Source organism: Hemicordylus capensis, chromosome 1, assembly GCF_027244095.1.
Source record: "Hemicordylus capensis ecotype Gifberg chromosome 1, rHemCap1.1.pri, whole genome shotgun sequence".
NCBI classification, from domain to species: Eukaryota; Metazoa; Chordata; class Lepidosauria; order Squamata; family Cordylidae; genus Hemicordylus; species Hemicordylus capensis.
In genome coordinates, this window is record NC_069657.1 from 83,163,123 (window position 1) to 83,183,015 (window position 19,893).

Sequence of the window (19,893 nt, forward strand, 5' to 3'; positions counted from 1 at the left end):
ACACATGAATATCTATTTCCACCACAAAAACTGACTATGAGAATGCTTCCTTTGAAATTGTGTTGTTAGACTCACTAAGTGTTGTCTTTTATGCCCCCTCTGAATTCTGTGCTTGTGATTCTTATTCAGGAGCATGGTAGGAGGAGGGAGACGGATGACTTCAGCCTTCTCCAGGTAGCCACATTTACTCCAACATTCAGCTTCCATCCTCATAATAAACTGTCCAGATCCTCCACCCCACATGCTGGATGGACTGTGGAGCAACATTGCAACATGACTAGTGTCCTGGGCTTCCTTTGAGGGAAGAGCTCTTGCTCTGTCCTCATAAAGCTCCAGAGAATGTGGGTCACAGTCTTCTTCAAACATTCAGAAGCAGCATTACAGGATATACATATACTTGCTGAACTAAAATGTTTACACATGAATTGATATTCTGCCCTTGGTATCAGTTCAGATGAGATAGGATTCTTTGCAGGGCACCACTTACGTTGATGTAGGTCTCTCCAAGATCCAGTTTGCACAACCTACATACATTCTCCTAACCAACCCAAATGTTACTTACACATGGTTATGATCAGAGACTGTGAGCATATTTAATGCCGAAGTAACATCCTAAGAGAGACTTCAAAACCTCTCCTAATGGAACACTTGGGTTCTATTTTGGTGCCTTTTCACTTTCAGAGATATTTTCAGTGTTTGTATAAAAATGCATGTTTGATGCCCTGGGGCTATTATTTTATATAACCAAAGCTCTCTTAAGTGACGGCATATCACAGGATATCTTCATTAAAATTTAATCTTGTGTTCTGGTCCTGTTCTTTCACTTCCTAATGTGTCAGGCACCAATCACACACATTTTTAGTGCTCAGGAGAAAGCAAGTGTTGTCTCTATTATATTGATCACGTTTCTTCTGATAATGCTCTATGGAGGCACAAGGATATTGGAAGCACAACATGAGATAGTACATGTTAGTAAAATCTGGATCAGTAACTAGACAAAAAGTCAAAAATCAAGTTTGAGGAGTTAATTCAAAAGATTATATCATGTTGCTTTATGAAAACATTTGCTTGTTATTGAGGGATTATTCTATGATTATGATAGAAAAATTATTTTGCGGGAGATTGTAGAAGATCTATGGACTAAAAAATCTATTTGTTGTGCTAATGTTCAACTGTGGGATAGTATCTGCACAAAAAGGAAATAAACATATGCGATAGATTAGCAGGTGCTGTGGAATTAGACATTTTATTTTGTTTCCTCAATAAATTACATGGGGGAAACAGCAAAAATGAAGTCGTCTGTGGTTTTCCTAAAGCATACTTTAAGTGAGGCAGACTTCTGTGGTCTTGCTTGCTCCTGCTCCTTCCTGTCAGCACAGGGTGAGGACTTGTCAACAGGAGTGGTGACATTTAGTGTGGATGTGGTTCGCTGCATGAAATATCTTCCCCATGGGGACCTTGCCACCATCCCATAGGATCAACAGCAGCAAACGTCAGCAGCAGTTTAGCCTAGACACAAATGATCATACAAGTCTTTTTAAAGAAACAGTACTGTTATACTTGCATTAGACCCAAGATATCATACTACTGATGCTAGATCAACAGAAATATTGAACTTACATCCATGTTTAAATTATTTGAAAATGCCCTTGGAATCTGTACAAAATTTCTCCGGCCTTCAGCATGGAGGCATTTGTATCATCCACATCTTTTGTGAAATGATGCCTTTCTATTCTGTTATTGTACTCTCTTTCTGTACTCTTTAATATGAATATATCTTGCTTTACTGTACAGTGTGGATGGACATGAAGAAGGCAGAGAATTGGATTTCAGTACCTTGCTCAAAAAGAGGTGAGTAAAAAGCTTCAGTCTTAAGTCAACTAACACTTGTAAAATAATAGGATAATAGATCCAAGTCTATTTGAATTGTGAGGGGTCTTTATTTATTAATTATTATTTCTTGTTTACACAGTCAGACAGGTGTTATTGACTGGTTTGTCAATCCAGACATCAAGTCCTTCCCAAGGATCTGGGATGCCTGAATAATAATAATTATTATTATTATTATTGTTATTTCTTGTTTACACAGTCAGACAGGTGTTATTGACTGGTTTGTTTTATCCAGACATCGAGTCCTTCCCAAGGACCTGGGATGCCAGAATTTTATTGTCAATTGTTCTAGATATCGTCGCAGAATATAGGCTGTTCCCAGTAAAGCTGCTTTTTGTAATTGGCTGATGTTGATTTCTGTGGCCCCTATGGTGTTGAGGTGCTCTTCAAGGTATTTTGGAACTGCACCCAGGGTGCCAATTACCACTGGGATTATTTTGGTCTTTTTCTGCCACAGCCTTTCAATTTCAATTTTTAGATCTTTGTATTTGGTGATTTTTTTCTATTTCTTTTTCTTCTATTCTGCTATCCCCTGGTATTGCTATGTCGATTATTTTCACTTGTTTTTCTTTCTTCTCGACTACAGTTATATCTGGTGTATTGTGTGGCAGATGTTTGTCTGTTTGTAGTCGGAAGTCCCATAATATTTCCCATAATATTTTTACATCTCAATAATAATAATAATCATTATTATTATTATTATTATTATTATTAAATAAATAAATCAGTCCTGCATCTGCATGTGCAAGTATCTCATGACTGTGAGCTATGGCAAATACTGTGATCTATGACAATAAAAATGTACATGCAAGAGCATAGAAATGGCTGTTTCCAGGACACTACCAGGTCATACATTATGTTGTTAAGTCAGATACAAAATGGTCCAACATAACCTGAGAATGGACAAGTATGCCTGGGTAAGAGTGAGACTGGGATCCGATGAATTCTAGCTGCATGCTGGATAGGCTGCAGAAGAAGCCTGTTTAAGAGTTAGTTGTGAGTTCCCAACAACTGATGTTTTTTTATAGCTGATATACAAACAGTTCCACCAGGAGCCATTCCTAAGGAATTGTGGCAATAAGGTTACCAAAGGAGACAATTACAGGGGACTGACAACAGCAGCCCTCATCAGATCAAGTGACTGGAAATGTTTGGGGTGACAAGGGCATTTATTAGAATCCTAAAGACTCCCTTGTATTGAATTAACAAAATAGAACATATCTAAAGATAAACTTTTAGTTTCTATTCTAGAATGGGCTATGAGTATATGACTGCAGCATTGCATAAAACAACAATTATCAGTACCTTGGACAGAAGACCACTGGAAACCCAATGTAAGAGCAGAATATAAATAATTAAAACATTATTAATAGGCAATACACATACATTCATAGGTAATTGGTTTATAAATTCATAGAAATATAAATTCTTAGAAATATAAATTCATTCCTCAGCAAGGGCTTTGTTTTCATGAGTCTGTAGAAGGATGTGTTTATTATAGAGGTTGGCATAGTTAAATACTAATACAAGCTGCTAGATGTCTGAAACCACTGGAAAGAAATAGGAAGGTAGTGGTATATACTAATCAGATAGTTCAAGGGATTGGGAGATGGAAGGCAAGAGGCAAGAAGAGGCAAAATTTCTGCATGGTTGCTTTTTTCAGCTGAATACAAAGGAGTAGTAGCCCTGAACCAGCATCAACCTTGCACTTATGGGGTTGTGCCATGCCCAGCCCTGACTATAATGCAAATGGGTGTGATGGGGCTGGTGCCCAGTGCAATGCAGAGCCTGCTTGTCAGATGCACAGCTGGTCATATTCAGCCTAATGCCCCAATCCAGTATTTTCAAGTACAGCAGCTTCAATACGTATGGTTGTCCTGCTTATAAGAGCTTTCCTCTTCACTTCAGTGAAGGAATAACTCCATGCATACCAAAACAGACAGAGGCTGTTCACAGAGCTGCCCTACCAAGGCTTGGTAAGAGGACTGCTCATGTGAAGCAAGCAGTCCTCTTGGGTAGCCCAGGAATTTTACCCAACCATTTACCTGGGTAATAGATAAAGGATGCACACTTCTACCCAGGTACAGCATTGTGTGTCTGCTTGGGCTGCACACAGCCTGAGCAGACACAAAGCTGGGTGCCTAGAATGCCCAACTCACAGTGGGATCCCTCAATGCACCATGCTCGGCATGCAGTGCATTGTGGGATGTCTAGAGGCCAGGGTGCAGCCCAGGATCATTTGGGGAGAAGGTAGCTGCCTGCCCCCCTCCCACCCTCCCCAGCATCCTCAAAGGTCATGTGAACAACCTCACAGGCTGACATCCTGCCTAAATTAATTAACAGGAGGGCACTGAAATTAATTACACAAGTTAGCCATGACTAACTTCCTATTGTTTTGTTTTGTTTTATTTATTACATTTAGAAACCTCCCCATCCAAAGGCTCTGGACAGTGTATGATCCCATTTCAGTGGGACTTCCATTTAATAATTTAGTCAGGGTGTCAGCCACAGAGCTGCAGCAGCGGTTCTGTGTCTGTGCACGTGAAACTCTGGATCAGGAATGAAGAATAAGCAGTATGAAAAGATGCCCAAGGAGCAAATGGGAAGTCAGAATAGTTGGAGACTGTGTCAGTGGGTTTTGAGAAGCCCAGGGGGCTCATACCTAAGCTTGTATCCCAGTTATCCTGTGAATGGAAGGCTCTCCTGCACTGTTGGCATCAGGGTGCAGAGGGACCTGGGCAAAGCACTGCTCTGTGCCCTCACCTCCTGATGGTTGGAGAGCAATGCTCCAGACCATTGCAGGCTCCCACCACCCAGGTCAGCTCCCACTAGGACTGGGGGGATGTTTAGATGACAGCACAGCAGTAGCATTGTGGATAACTTTAGCAGCTGTTGCAGTCACACAGGAATGGGACAAGTGCATTGCACTGAAAAATAGTGGTGGCCAGTGCAGCTGCTGTACAGCATTCCAGATTGTGCTCTAGACCATTGCCACAGCCCAGGCTCTCGACTTAACCAGGCCCTGAACAGGGCCTCGGGGCTGCGCCTTGGGCCTTCTGATAGTCCTGGGCTCCCCGCCAGTGCCCAGCTTAATCAATGCCACCCTTGCACTTCTGAATACACAAGGAAGGATTACTTTCATCCATTGCCTCTTCGCTCAGCCCTCTGCACCCCCCTCCAAATCTGTTCCTGAGGGTTGAGGACCCTCTGGATTAGGGTAGCATAAAGCATGAGAAGCTGCATAGAGAAGGGGGAATCGGTGGAAACTATTCTCCCTGATGCAAGTGGACTAACTGCCTTCTGTTCATGGGAGATGCAGTTAGGACACAACCCTTAGTATTTTGTAAAGCACATTTTAGTAGATCAAAGCACATACAACACCTCACTAAACCTTACAGTTGGCTTGTAACGTAAGCCAGTATTATCACCTTGGATGTAAGTCTGGCGGCTGGCTGAGAAAAGTGGATCATCTGTGACTGAGGCAAGATTTGAACCAGTGACTTCCTCTTACTGCTCACACTCCTAGCATCTAGGATCTGGGACCAGATCTTGAAAAGCTAGTTTCTTCGTAACAAATAATGATCAGCTTCAATTCAGATGCTTCTTCATTTTAACAGCTTGTATTTGTTTCTTTGTCTTTGTCTCCTCCTTTCTCCTCTCCTTTTTGTTTCTGCCTTATAATCTACCTGCCTGCACTTTGCTCTGCTCTTACATCTCCATCTTGAAATCCTTCTTGGGATTCTGATGTCTGGAACAGAGAGTAAGATTTGCTTTTGATTTCTGTATAAAGTGCATGGAACAGATTAAGTGAAAAAGCTGCAGGATTTGCACAATTTCCCTTTTTTTTCTACAACTTGGAGCACCATGAGTTTCCCCTCCCCTAATAATTTTCTGGAAACTGTTAATACAGATAAAGGAGTTATGAACAGATTGTCTAGCCTATTGGATTTCCTAGATGTTCTATTAATCTCTGTGAAGGCAGGTTTTAAATTAGCACAAGATCTTCAGCTTTTTCATGCTAAAGGAATGATTTTATTTAAACTTGTTTATCCAGAATTTTGCATTATCTCAATTCTCTATGAGCCCCAACAGAGCCCACTGTAAATGTAATTCTGTAGAAGAACCATACCTGTTCCTTTGCCCTTTGGGTTACAAACCTCATTGGAATTAGCTGGCATAATTTTGCTGATCAGATTTAGGTGTTGAGGCAAATGCCTTTCAAACTTAAATATTCCCAATGAAGTCAAGGAATTTAACTAATTTCAGTGGCTGCTGGTTCCCTTGCTGCTCTGGTTCTGATTAAGCCTTGAACTAACCCAACTATGCTGGGTTTAGCAGTTTAGGGCACCCCTTAAGCCAATGGACCAGCAATTGTTGCAAGTTTGTTTCCTACATTATATTTTCCAAGACTCTGTTTAACATATTATCCTCCAAATTATGATGTGGTCCCATTGTTATAGTCCCATTGTTTTCTAAGGGAAGCTTTCTACAGAAGTAATATAGATCTAATGATTATAACACCTCCATCCTGTTATTCAAGCATACCTAAGCAAGGGAGTAAGTGGTTATTGCATCAAGCCTACTGAAACTCTCTTATGAAAGAGAGTTTCATTGTGGAATGAAAATTTTAAAATAAAGGCAATCTCTTGGGCAGGGGTGTTCTGTATCAAGTTAAAATATAGTGGTATCTTTCTTCACTAGAATGCTAGAACTACCCATTCAGGGCTCTGGGATCTATTTCAAAAGTTAGTGTTAAATCTCAGTTCAGCTAGGACTGTGTTCTCTGTACCTAGTGTGGCTGCCAGTGTTTCTGAGCCTGTGCAGACTGCCCTTTTCTTATGGTTGAGACACCCCAGCCAGATTATTTGCCTCTGGTTTCCAGCCAGATTTATGGTTTCCAGCCAGATTTTAGCCATAGAGCTACTTTCTTTCTATGCTTGAATTACAGGAGTTCCAGGCCTCTACCTTTTGTTGTGGCTGCCTTAACTACTATTTTTAGATGGGGAGCATGATTTGACTAAAATTGATGGGGGCCAGGTGGTGGGGTTTGTAGATTTTATTAAGGGCCCTTGTTCCCCAAACCGATTGATTATGCACCACTTTATTTTTGAATAAATGACCAATTCTCTATGTTAGACTATGGAGTTTCCCTGCTATTGTTTTGGTGGCTTTGTTTTAGAAAATAAAATAAATTTATTTATAGAGATTATATCCTTAGCTATGAATATGCTTAATAGTGCCTTCCATCTGGTGAAACAAAATCAGATCATCAACCAAAAAGATAATTGTTTCAAATCTAGGAGAAATTCTACAGAATGTTCATTGGGATTTTGCGCCATTAATTTAGTCCCCCAACTAAACCATTTCATAACTGGTGTGGGCCTGATTGTATGCATGTTTACTCTGAAGTAAGCCCCATGGAGTTCAATAGGGCTTGCTTGCAATAAAGTGTGCTTAAGTTTTGCAGTCTTAGTTAACTTGTTATGTTTTAATGTGAATCCTTTGGATCAGGAAATTGAGTTTTCAATTTGAATACTAAAGGTAGCATAGTACAATTGGTTGTTCCTGAATAGATGTTCCATGAGGCATGAAGGATATGTTTCTTCAAAGAGTGAACATGTTCTACTTTGGAAATCCAAATGAGCAGGGGAAATCCGTGGTAAAGAACTCTCCAAAGAAGCATAAATTTAGAACAGATGCTGCCTTTCTCATCCTCTGCTTCTTTCCTCAGCCAGCCAGTCCTTCAGCTGGTCAGTAACTATAGCAATATAGATTGAGACAGTAAGCGGTGATGCTGTTCCTAGAGATCATGCTGAAGAGGAGAAAACTATATATAATTTTGTTCTGCATCTGTATTTTCCAGCAGGGCAATGTAATTAGATGACATTGAGATACAGGTGCCATAGGTCAGGAAGAGGTCAGGAGGAAGGGAACAGTTGTTACTGTACTGTTACATGGGATCGTGAGGGAAGACCTTGAAGGAGGTGACAGCTGGCAGGTTCAAATCAATCCAAGGTAACAGGATAGGAAAGAGCCATCACTGGGGTGCATGCAACTATTTTTAACTTTCCTGCACGTGTTTGGAACACTTCAGCAGCTTACTTTGTGTGCAACGGGTTCTGCCTGTCACACCTTAATGCCTCCAAGCTCATGGATAAATTATGGTGTGATTTCTAAGATCCCTCACAATAGGAAGAATAACGCACTGGTTACTTGTTGGAGCCAAAGTGGGAGTGCAAGGAATGAAGTGTGGCAGAGGAAGCCCGTCTCCTGGGGTGGTGCAGATCCTGCTTGTCACTCCAGTCCCACAATGAAACCCTTAACTCTATAAACACAAGCAAATCGGGCACAGGGCATGGGATGAGCTCTGAAGGTCAAGTATCAGTATTCTGATGTATAACCAGTCCATATATTTCCACAAAGCAGATTAGCTCTAAGGGGCAAACTAGATGTGACTTTAAACGTTGCTTGTCCCTATGGGTGTGTGTGTATGTATATGTTTTGTTGTTAAATAGCAGCCAGTTGCCCCTGATCCAGTTCAGGATCCTGGCATAGTGGAGGAGAGATTTAACCCTTTACTCCTGCTGTGGTCTCAGTCTGTTTTGAGGGCCCTTGCTGTTGCTATTTAACAAAACACATGCAAACATGCCAGGCCTAATGACATGCTTAAAGGCATATCTGATTTGGCCCGTGTCAGTTAAGGTGATGAAAGAATCAGTTCAGCAGACTAAAGCTTGGTGGTATGTTTCATTTATTACTTGCCCTACCAGCATTGCACAGATTGCACCTTGTTCTGTTATACTATCTGTTGGCAGCGTGATACCGTTTCAAAAAAAGCCAATTGAATTTTAGTCTGCATTAAGTTCACCATGGTGTCCAAATTGCAAGAAGTAATAGTTCCAGTTTTTTCTGCACTAGTCAGAACTACTCATCTGAATGACTGTGTTTATTTCTGGATACTGTACTTTAAGATGGATGTAGGCATATTGCAATAGATTCAGAGGATAGCAACAAAGATGGTCAGGTCTGGGGAAAACCGTAAAGAAAGGTTGAAGGAACTGAGTATTTCCAGCCTGGAGAAGAGAAGACTGAGGGAAGACATTATAGCACTCTTCAGATTCCCAAAGGGTCTCACGCAGAAGAGGTCAAAGAGGCTGTTCACACTCACAGTAAAGATCAGTCAGGAGCCATGCAGCTCCCAGAGGCAGCATAGCAGCAAACCTGCCTCTGGAGCCTACCTCCAAAATGAGGTGAAGGGAGCACACTCTCTATTAGTCCCATTTTTGTTGATTGTCTGCCTGCCCTGCCTGCTTGCAGGGCCCCCGGCTGGCATTGGAGGAGATCCCCATAATGCTCTGCACACTCGCTTGGTGCATTATGGGATTTCCAGGGGATGGGGCAAATGAGTCCCGGCCCCCACCCTCCACTGCTGCTGGGGAGAGTTGGAGTCCATGTGGGCACATGATCCGTGTGCCCATCATGGACAGGGCAATTGTCTGTGGGGGAGTTAAGGCTTTACAGCCTTCCTTCCCATGTGCCCCCAGCCCTTTCTCACAGATCATGAAAAAGGGCTCAAAGACTTGAACGGTGCTGGTAGGACTAGCTCTAATGCATTTTGTTATGCAAGAGGGTGGTTTTTGGATGAACATTAGGAGAAAGCTCTTAATGGTAAGAGTAGTTCAGCAATGGAACCAGTTACCATGGGTGGGCAGGCTGGAAGTCTTCAAGCAGAAGCTGAATAGCCACCTGCAGGGGATGCTGTAGCCCTGGATTCCCTGCATTGAGCAGGGGGTGGGACGAGATGGCCTACCAGACCCTCTCTGCGATTCTATGACTACCTTCATTATTGTTTCAATCAGATACATACCCGTACTTAAACTAAATTCATTGGTGTAGACTGCACAGGTGACAAACCTTGCTGCATAACTTGTGGTACGATTGGTTCATTGAGCCACATTATTAGAAACGGCCTTCCTAGAAGGATATACCAAATTATTCTGCTGTATTGAATGTGGTTATCCCAGCTATATGAGACATAAGCCTCACTTAGAGGTGACTGTGATATTTTTGTTCTCTTTGAAAGGATGCTAGATCCTCAGCAACATTTTTTTTCTAAAAACTCCTCCATGTTCTTAGTGTGTGGTACACTGGAGTCAAATTGTCTCAGAATGCAACCAATTGTGCTGACTGCTCCTGGGCTTCTGTGGCATATCCCTATCCTTATATTCTGTGCGATATCCCTGCTACCTGGGCAAAAAGGCATCTCTCTTATATTTAGCAGGGGGAGAACAATTGTCCCTATTCAATCTCAGCACAGGGTTACTTGTGCAGGCATCCTTTTTGCTGGAAAATGTATACCAATCCTGTCAAGAACATATATTATCTTAAGTATTTCCCAAACTAAAGTAAACTCTTCTGAGTGTTCAGAAGATTATTTTTTCCTGCTTTTTCTTCTTCTTTCCTTTATTGCACACTCTTAAAGTTTGTACAAAATATGAGTCAAAAACATTGGCATTAATATACAGGTCATGCCAGGGCAATTTACTTCAAAGATACTTTCATAATAAAAGCACTGGCATACAGATTATGCCAAGGTAATTTACTCTAAAGAGGTTTTCATATGAATTATATCAATGGGTTTTCATAAATCTCCTTTTGCTGTTGCAATATAAAGCTTCAAGAAATAGAAATATCTCTCTCCTCCTTAGTTTGAAGAGAGCAGTAAAAAAAAATTACTAAACTCAAAAGAGTTAAGGGTCTCAGCTTACACCCCTCAAGGTCTTTTATGCCTTTGCCTGATAGATTCCCTCCTTCCCCTTTCTATCTCCTTTCCTCACAGTTATAATCCTTTCAGTTTCTCCTCCCCTTTCATAACAAATTGTCCAAAACAATTTGTTTCTCCTCCCCTTTCATAACAAATTGACCAGAGCTCCTTGCTGCTAATTTTGACAGCATTATCAACCAATGACTCATTCTTATTTTGGCTGCCTGGGGCCTGCTGCAGAAGGCTGAAAGTCTTCTGCCTCACAGCTCAGATCATCACCAAGGCAACCAGTGAAGTCAGCAGAAATCTATGCTTTGTCATTTTGTGCAGAGAGATGCAGAAAGATGGCTACACATAAGTCAAACCAATGTCAAACTATCCTCCATAATGGCATAACTGACATGCCATAAGAACATACGAAAAGTCCTGCTGGATCAGGCCCAAGGCCCGTCTAGTCCAGCATCCTGCTTCACACAGTGGCCCACCGGATGCCTCTGGGAAGGCCAGAGGCAAGAGCTGAGGGCATACCCTCTCTCCTACCGCTAGTCCCCCTGCAACTGGTATTTAGAGTCATCCTGCCTCTGAAGCTGGTGGTGGCCTATAGCCCTCAGACTAGTGGCCTTTAATAGACCTGTCCTCTGTGAATTTATCTAAAAACACTTCTTAAATTCATCCAGGCTGACTGTCACCACATCTTGTGGCAGAGAATTCCATAGGTTAATTATGCATTTTGTGAAAAAGTACTTCCTTCTGTCAATCCTAAATTTCTTGGTAATCAGTTTCATGGGATGACCCCTGGTTCCAGGGGAGAGGGAGGGATGACACCTGGTTACAGGGTTATGTGATGTATGTCTCCACACCATGCATGATTTTATAGAGCTCTATCATGTCTCCCCTCTTCTGTTTTTTTTTCTAAACTAAAAAGCCCCAGGTGTTGTAGCCTTGCCTCATAAGCCTCATTGGCTCTAGGCCCCTGATAATCTTGGTTGCCCTCTTCTGCACCTTTTCCAGGTTTACAATGTCCTTCTTAAGATATGGTGATCAGAACTGCACACAATACTCCAAATGTGGCTGCACCATAGTTTTTTAGAAGGGCATTTATGCCGGTCTATGACCATAATAATGACTGATTGGTTGTATAAGGGCATTATTATAATAGCAGTTTTATTTTCAAACCCCTTCCTAATGATTCCAAGCATAGAATTGGCCTTTTTCACAGCTGCCCCACACTTTCAAGGAACGCATGATGAACGCATGATCCCTCTCCTGGTCAGTCACTGACAGCTAAGACCCCATCAGCGTATATGTGAAGTTAGGGGTTTTTTGCCCCAATATGCATCACTTTACACTTGCTAACATTGAACCGAATTTGCCATTTTGTCACCCACTCCCCCAGTTTGGAGAGATCCTTTTGGAGCTCTTTGCAATCTCTTTTGCAATCTCTTTGCAATCTCTAGCCGGCATAGTTTGGTGTCATCTGCAAATTTGGCCACTTCGCTGCTTACCCCAACTTCTAGATCGTTTATGAACAAGTTAGAGCACTGGTCCCAGTACCAGTCCCTAGCAGACCCCACTTCTTCCTTCTTTCCTTTTAGAGAACTGTCCATTGATTCCTACCCAATATTCCTACCATGCATGAACCTATTCCTACCAATATTCCTACCCACGCATGAACCTGTCCCCTTATCCCATGACTGCTAGGTTTTCTCAAGAGTCTTTGATGAGGAACTTTGTCGAAAGCTTTTTGAAAGTCCAGGTATACTATGGCAGTTGGATCTCCTTTATCCACACACCGGTCACAATAGCATCCCTCCAATGGCTGTTGCTAGTGTCTCTTTTTAGACTGCAAGCCTCTTTAGAGCAGGCTGCCATTTTCTTTCTATTCTTCTTTCTATGTAAACAACTTTAGGGATGTTTTGTAATAACAATATCAATATGCTGCTATCCCTGGTCTTAACTGAGGGTAAAACAAATCCAAGGCAGTTTAAGTAATGAAAAACAAACTGAAATTTTGTGGGAGCTCTATATAAATCCCTGCACTCAGGTTGCATCTCAGGCTGGTTGAAATTGTGTTATGGATGCAACTAATACAATTATTTTCATTGGCATGAACTCAGAGTACAACACTTGCTAGAAATATGCTCAGTTTGAGGAAAGCCACAAACAAGCTGTTCATCTTTCTGTCCATGAAGCCAGCTTTCAGTAAAACTGTAGCAGACAAATGGTTTCTCTAGGCTGGTATAAATTGGAAACAAAAACTATGTAGAATGTGAAATGCATAATACTGGATTGTAGAATGTGCAGTAGCTTCAGAAGAGGAAGGTGTTTCTCCGCAATCCCACTTCAGAGTAGTAAATCCTTAGCTTCTCAACTGAGGAAAGGTAGGCTTGTTTGAGTGTTGGCTGTTAACTAACACGTATTGCCCTCTTTCTCGCTCATGGGGATGCTGCATGCTCATCCAATGCTTCTCTGCATCGTTCTCAAGTCCAGCAGCTTCTTGCGCTCAGTACATCGGTAAGCTTTTCAGTTCATCCCTCTACTAACTGTGAACAATCAAGTTTGCAAAAGAATGTAACAGATTCACCGGCCAATTAACTGGCCATCATGAATGAGTTAAACCATCAGTTTTGGACTCCCTAGATCAGGGTTTCTCAACGTGTGGGTCCCCAGATGTAATTGGACTTCAACTCCCATAATCCACAGCCCCAGTGGCCTTTGGTTGGGAATTATGGGAGTTGAAGTCCAACTACATATGTGGACCCACACGTTGAGAATCCCTGCTCTAGATGATATCTCCTATCTAGTAACTGCCAACCTAATAATTTTTACAATCTGTGGGTAGTTTATAAGTTTCCATTTTAAGACAAACTACCACTCACTATAAGCAAAGGAGAGACAAAAAAAACTGTTGAGGTATGAATTGATATATAATCAACATTTGTAAATGGAGAGAGGTTTCCCCATGGAGATCAACACCCATAGACCTGGCCCCTAAAACCACATAGAAAGCTCCCCTGTTCCCCCTAATAATATGGCCTCTATTATGCCTGTTGCAAAGCAGAGAGACTGATCTTGTATTAGAGAGCTGATCCGATAATTTGAAAATAAGGGTCCAATTGTTGGACCCTCTGTCATATTATTCTTGTTTAAACTTTATCAAGATAGTTGATCTTCCTGTATCCTTACGTGGCCCACCAATGAGGCATCAAACAAACTGGCATTTAAATATGTGTAGGAATATGTAGAACCACACCCTGATTAATGGGCTATTTGAAACCACTAATATAATGCTGCACTTTCCTTTTGGCATAAGTGATGCAAAAACTGAATCACAGCCAGAAATTGATGTCTGGGAAATCCTTCGGAATGCTCCTGCATCAGAATATGAAAAAATTGCTTTCCAGTATGGCATCACTGACCTGCGAGGGATGTTGAAACGCCTCAAACGTATGAAAAAGGAGGAAAAGAAAAGCACATGTAAGAGAATGATATTTATTTCTTTTCCTACACAGACAATATCTCAGTATCTCCTATTATTCCATTGTGCTAGCTATTGTGACTGTGGATGATGGAATTTGTAGTCCAACAACAACTGGAGAGCCACTATGACTGGGGATGACCATCGCAACTGGGGATGATGGAATTTGTACTCCAAAACAGCTGAAGGGCCACAATTTGAGATCCATGGTCTATACAAATAAATTTTATGACAGATCACTTTGTGTCACTTCCCCATTACTGTTTAGCACAAAGCAAAGAACATCAGGACTGCGAGTTACATCTTCAAGGTTCAATAGCCACCAGAGTGAGGACCCCTTTATATCAGTACCATGACAAACAGTGCTGGATTTAGGCACAAGATTGTAAGCTACAGCTTAGGGGCTCACGTTATGAGGGGCCTCTGAACACCCCCCACAAATGGCTAAATTCTAAGTTTTACATAACTTTAATTGAGATAAAGGAGAAAGTAGGAAAGACTCTAAATCACACATAATCATTCTGAGAAGACAAAAATATTCTGATATGGCTACACAATTATCATACTGAGTTTATAAATCCTTGCTGAAATAACTGTAAATTATCTCAAAATTTTAGTAGGCCAGGGCTTGGTCTACTAAAACCCACATCACGGTTACAGGCAGCATCTGCTTCTTCAGATGAATGCTGCTGTGACCGTGAGCAATACAATGAGGAGGGAGGTAAGTGATGCACTGGGGTGAGACTTCCAACCCATTTGCAATGCTATGGGGCCTCTTAAACTTGACATATCTTAGGGCTTCAGGATGTCTTAATCCAGCCCTGGTGACAAAGGCAAATCTTGATTTTGTACAACCTTTTCTCCCCAGCCTTTGTCAAGAGGCTGGATCCTGCCTATCAGATTGATAAAGGACAGAAGATCAAATTAATGGTGGAACTTGCTAACCCAGAAGATGAAGTGAAGTGGCTAAAGAACGGGCAAGAGATCCATGTGAGCGGCAGGTAATGGAGAAGACATAATAAGAAATGCACATAGAAAAGTGTTACAGATTGGAACAAGCAGGAATTCCAGTTATGATCAGGAAGGGAAGAAGAAAAAATGGGTTTATCAGAAGGGAAATGGGAGAATAACGAAGGGTTTTTGTGGGTTATAAGCGGGAAAAATGTCTGTAACCAAGTAAAGTTGCTAATTGCCCAGCTTTCACAATTGTCCTATTTTCTCCTCCTCTTGCTCAATTTCTGCACCTGGAACTGAACCCTGCCAATGGTCTGCTCATTAGCAAGTAAGTTCCCATATTATGCCTTTATCTTTGTGATCCATTTTCCCCCCTCACAACGGCAAAGTTTATATAATAAATGCATTATTGTATAATGCTTACTGGTTTGTTTCCAGTCCTCCATGGATTTCCCCCCTCTGATTAACAGGTAGGAGGCAACATTGTTTTTTAGGGATGTGCAAAAAATTTCGGGCACAGAACGATCTGTGCCCGAAACGAGCAATTTCGCGTGATTCGGGGCCGAACCGAATCACCCCCGATGTCCCCCAATATTTTTCGGGCCCGAACCGAATCACCCGAATTTCGGACATGAAAAATTCGGGTGATTCGGTTCATGGTTGATTTGGGGGGATTTTTTGAAGTTTTAGTGACTTTGGGGCAGTTTGGGGCATAGCATGGGATCTGGGCAAAAAGAGTGGGGTGGGGTGGTAGTGCCTAATGGGTGCAGGCTACCACCCCAATTTCAGGGGGATTGGGCAAAGGGCTGATTTTTGGTGAATTTCTGAAGTTTTCATGTCTTTGGGGCAGATTGGGGCAGATTGGGGCAGAAAGTGGGGACTGGGGCAGAATAGTGGGGTGGGGTGGTAGTGCCTAATGGGTGGAGGCTACCACCCCAATTTCAGGGGGATTGGACAAAGGGCTGGTTTTTTGAGAATTTTTGAAGTTTTAGTGACTTTGGGGCAGTTTGGGGGCAGAAAGTGGATCTGCCCCAAAAGAGTGGGGTGGAGTGGTAGTGCCTAATGGGTGGAGGCTGCCACCCCAATTTCAGGGGGATTGGGAAGAGGCCTGATTTTTTGGGAATATTTGAAGTTTTGGTGTCTTTGGGGCAGATTGGGGGCAGAAAGTGGATCTGCCCCAAAGGAGTGGGGTGGGCTGGTAGATAGTGCCTAATGGGTGGAGGCTACCACCCGTCCCCAATTTCAGAGTGATTGGGCAGAGGGGTGAATTTTGGTGAATTCTGAGGTTTGTCTTCATAAGGTGAAGTGTGCTAAATTGATTACTTCCTCATATTCATAGTAAGTGTGAAAAAGTGAAAGTGGGGTCATGAGAGTTGTCTAATTGAAAAAAATCTCATTTGCTATGATAGAATGAGAATTCACACCTCAGAAGTTTTTTCTGAGGTGTGAATTCTCATTCTATCATAGCAAATGAGATTTTTTCAATTAGACAACTCTCATGACCCCACTTTCACTTTTTCACACTCTCAATTACTATGAATTGTAGTAGTCCCATGCTATGCCCCCGAACTGCCCCAAAGTCACTAAAATTTCAAAAATTCCCCAAAAATCAGCCCTTTGCCCAATTCCCCTGAAATTGGGGTGGTAGACTCCACCCATTGGGCACTACCACCCCACCCCAAAATTTTGCCCCTGGGCCCCCTTTTTACCCCCAAATCGATTCAGATTCGGATTCTGATTAAATACGAATGCGAACCGAATCAAGGGTGATTCGGGTGGCCCATATTCGGGCACAAAACAGAACAGGGGTGATTCGGTTCGGGTCCCGAACCGAATCACCGAATTCCCGAATTGCACACCCCTATTGTTTTTGTTGAGGGGGTGGGGCATGTCTCCTGGCAGCAGTCATTCCTTCTCCTGACTGACATTATACCAATGAATGTTTTTGTCAGTGACCACATGGCCTATTAGTTATATGGGAATAAATTGCCACCTAAATTAAGTAACCTCTAAGGACATCAATGTTCTGGATTAAGTGTCTGTATGAATCTTGAATGGTCAATATCATTTCTTCATGCACATCCAAGAAACTGATAACTTCCGTAGTAGATATGTTTACAATTGTGGAGAGTGGAAGAGGGCTAAGATATACTATGATCTAGGCCAGAATAGGGACAGCTAGTAGGGGCAGTGGGAGCTGCTTTATGCATGACCCAAGAGTAATCAATGCCTAGGTACCAGCTCTCTGTTAAACTTGGATTCTGTTTGTGTTTCACTAGATATATTTTTGAGGGCCTTGGAAATAAGAGGTTTCTGACCATCAACCACTGCTCACTAGCCGATGATGCGGCATATCAGTGTGTGGTTGGTGAGGAAAAGAGTTTCACGGAACTGTTTGTGAGAGGTGAGTATAATGATCATTGTTGGACTAGGGAGCCAGCGTGGTGTAGTGGTTAGAGTGCCAGACTAGGTTCAGGGAGACTCGAGTTCAAATCCCCATTCAGCCATGAGACATGCTGGGTGACTCTGGGCCAGTCACTTCTCTCTCAGCCTAACCTACTTCACAGGGTTGTTGTGAGGAGAAACTTAAGTGTGTAGTACAATGCTCTGGGCTCCTTGGAGGAAGAGAGGGATATAAAATATGAATAAATAAATAAATAAAATTAGAATGTGAGAAACCCAGGGTGGAATCCTCTTGCTCTTTCTAGCTTTATCTCCTGTGCATGAGCAGTAGAAACTTTTACTTGCTTCTCAAGTTTGGCATCAAGTATGAGGGGGCTCTTGGCAAAGTGACCTTGACAAGGTGACCTCTGGTGGATCCCATTCTACCTGGGTGGACAACAGGCATGGGTTTACTTCATTCTCAGCAGGCCGGAAGCAACAGCAACAACATTCTAGGTGGCTGCTGCATGCCATGCCCCACCCCAACTCTCACAATACCCCAGGTAGTGTCATAACACTACTCGTAACCCTCAAGGATATATTTTCAGGTGACACAGAGAGCTTCCAGGGGAGGTCAGGTCATTGAAACTGCACTCCCCAGCCTGAGTGCCAGTGCTGAGTTAATTGCTCACATCTACAGCACCAGTACCTCTCACAGAGCACTTGTACTCCATTGATTAAGCTCTTGGCCAGTGCAGGAAGAAGAGTTTGCCCTATCAACACTTCAGAAACAGTTTGCTTAGAAAAGCTTGAGTAGTATTTTAGGGGAAAGCTTCAGGACCCATCCCCATTCCATGGTCTGCCCCACCTTCAAGTTAAGGCAGAAGGGAGTAGTTTCCTTTCTTCTTCCCATCTTCCTGCATATCTGCCCCTTTGAGATCCTGTCCTTATTTGGGTCAGAAAAGCAATGATTAGATTCTCTGTTTTATTCTTCTGTTAGAGAAATCATATAAGCAAAATGTGCCAAACCTTTGGTTTATAGGTAAGGTAAAGTGTGCCATCAGTGTCGACTCCTGGCAACAACAGAGCCCTGTGATTTTTCTTTGGTAGAATACAGGATGGGTTTACCATTGCCATCTCCCGCGCAGTGTGAGATGATGCCTTTCAGCATCTTTCTATATCGCAGCTGCCCGATATAGGTGTTTTGGGGATTCGAGCTGTCAACCTCTGGCTTGCTAGTCAAGTCATTTCCCCACTGCTCCTTTAGGTGGCTTTGATTTATAGGTACAGAGAAGGAAAAAAGATAACTAAGCAGTCCCTTGTTTTATAGTTTTCCACACACTCCTTATTCACTAGGTAATTTGGCATCTTGCGTTTTATTCTTGTAATTCAGGCCTGCACAACATAAGGCCTGGAGGCCAGATCTGGCCTGCACTGACTTTTTTCCTGGCCCCTAGGTAGGAATATCTGGCAGCAACAGCAGGAGCCATGAAGAGCTCTTGGCTGTCCTGCTGACAAGCAGCAGTCACTCACTGCAGTTGGCTGCTTGAGACCAGATGAGATGCACATGGTACCAATGGGCCAGTGAGTGAGTGAGCAAGCCAGTTGCTGCTGCTTGAGCAGCTGCAGTGGCCATGGATGAAGTGGAATAGCAGCAGCAGCAGCAGCAGCAGCAGCAGCAGGCGGGCACAGACAGAGTGCACCCCAGAAAGGCAGAGGGTCACTCTTCTCTGAGGGGGCCATCTTCTGTGCTCTCTGGAAATTGCCTTACAACGTCATACTATGCATGTTTACTTGGAAATATATCCCAGCAAGGCGTATTCGCATGTCAGCATGCCTAAGATTGCAGCCTGAAAGCAATAGAAATCTAGGGGAAGGACTTGGCATTTGTTTGAGGCTAGCATTCAATGTGCCTCATTGACTGAGCAGGGATGGGGCCTATTTTCTGGCCACTATCATTGGTTAAAATTGTGGGCCTTTAGACAGGAGGAAAAGACTCACAAATAGCTAATAACTGCTTTCATTAATATTGTTAATAAATTTTAACGTAATAATTAGTGCACTGAAAATTGACCTCCGCCCCAACACACCAGATCACAGTTGTTTCCAGCCCCCAGGGGCATTTGAGTTGTACACTCCAGTTGTAAAGTGACGAGTATCAAGAGTTATGGGAGGGCAGGATCTGCTCTCCTTGGTTTCTGAAGAAATAAAAATTCATTGCTGCAGCTGAATTTCAGTTAGAACTGAATGGGAATTACAAGGCTTCAGTGGCCCTCTGCATTCCCCTTTCTGAAATAGATTTCTTTCTAATTAATAGAGCCCCCAGTACTGATTACTCATTCACTAGAGGACCAGGTGGTCATGGTTGGAGAAAGAGTGGAGTTTGAAGTTGAAGTGTCCGAAGAAAGTGCTGCTGTGAAATGGT

The 19,893-nt window shown here is 42.6% G+C and overlaps 1 protein-coding gene across 1 annotated transcript in view; it reads left to right on the plus strand.

The window, feature by feature from the left end:
* MYBPC3 (myosin binding protein C3) overlaps positions 1-19,893 on the plus strand; it is an 82,403-nt gene that overhangs the window by 12,812 nt on the left and 49,698 nt on the right. The window contains exons 8-15 of the mRNA XM_053258564.1: positions 130-174; positions 1,795-1,851; positions 13,145-13,168; positions 13,968-14,131; positions 15,001-15,133; positions 15,412-15,414; positions 17,366-17,490; positions 19,786-19,891. Of these exons, the coding sequence (XP_053114539.1) occupies positions 130-174; positions 1,795-1,851; positions 13,145-13,168; positions 13,968-14,131; positions 15,001-15,133; positions 15,412-15,414; positions 17,366-17,490; positions 19,786-19,891 (657 nt within the window). The remainder of the gene's footprint in view (positions 1-129; positions 175-1,794; positions 1,852-13,144; positions 13,169-13,967; positions 14,132-15,000; positions 15,134-15,411; positions 15,415-17,365; positions 17,491-19,785; positions 19,892-19,893) is intronic.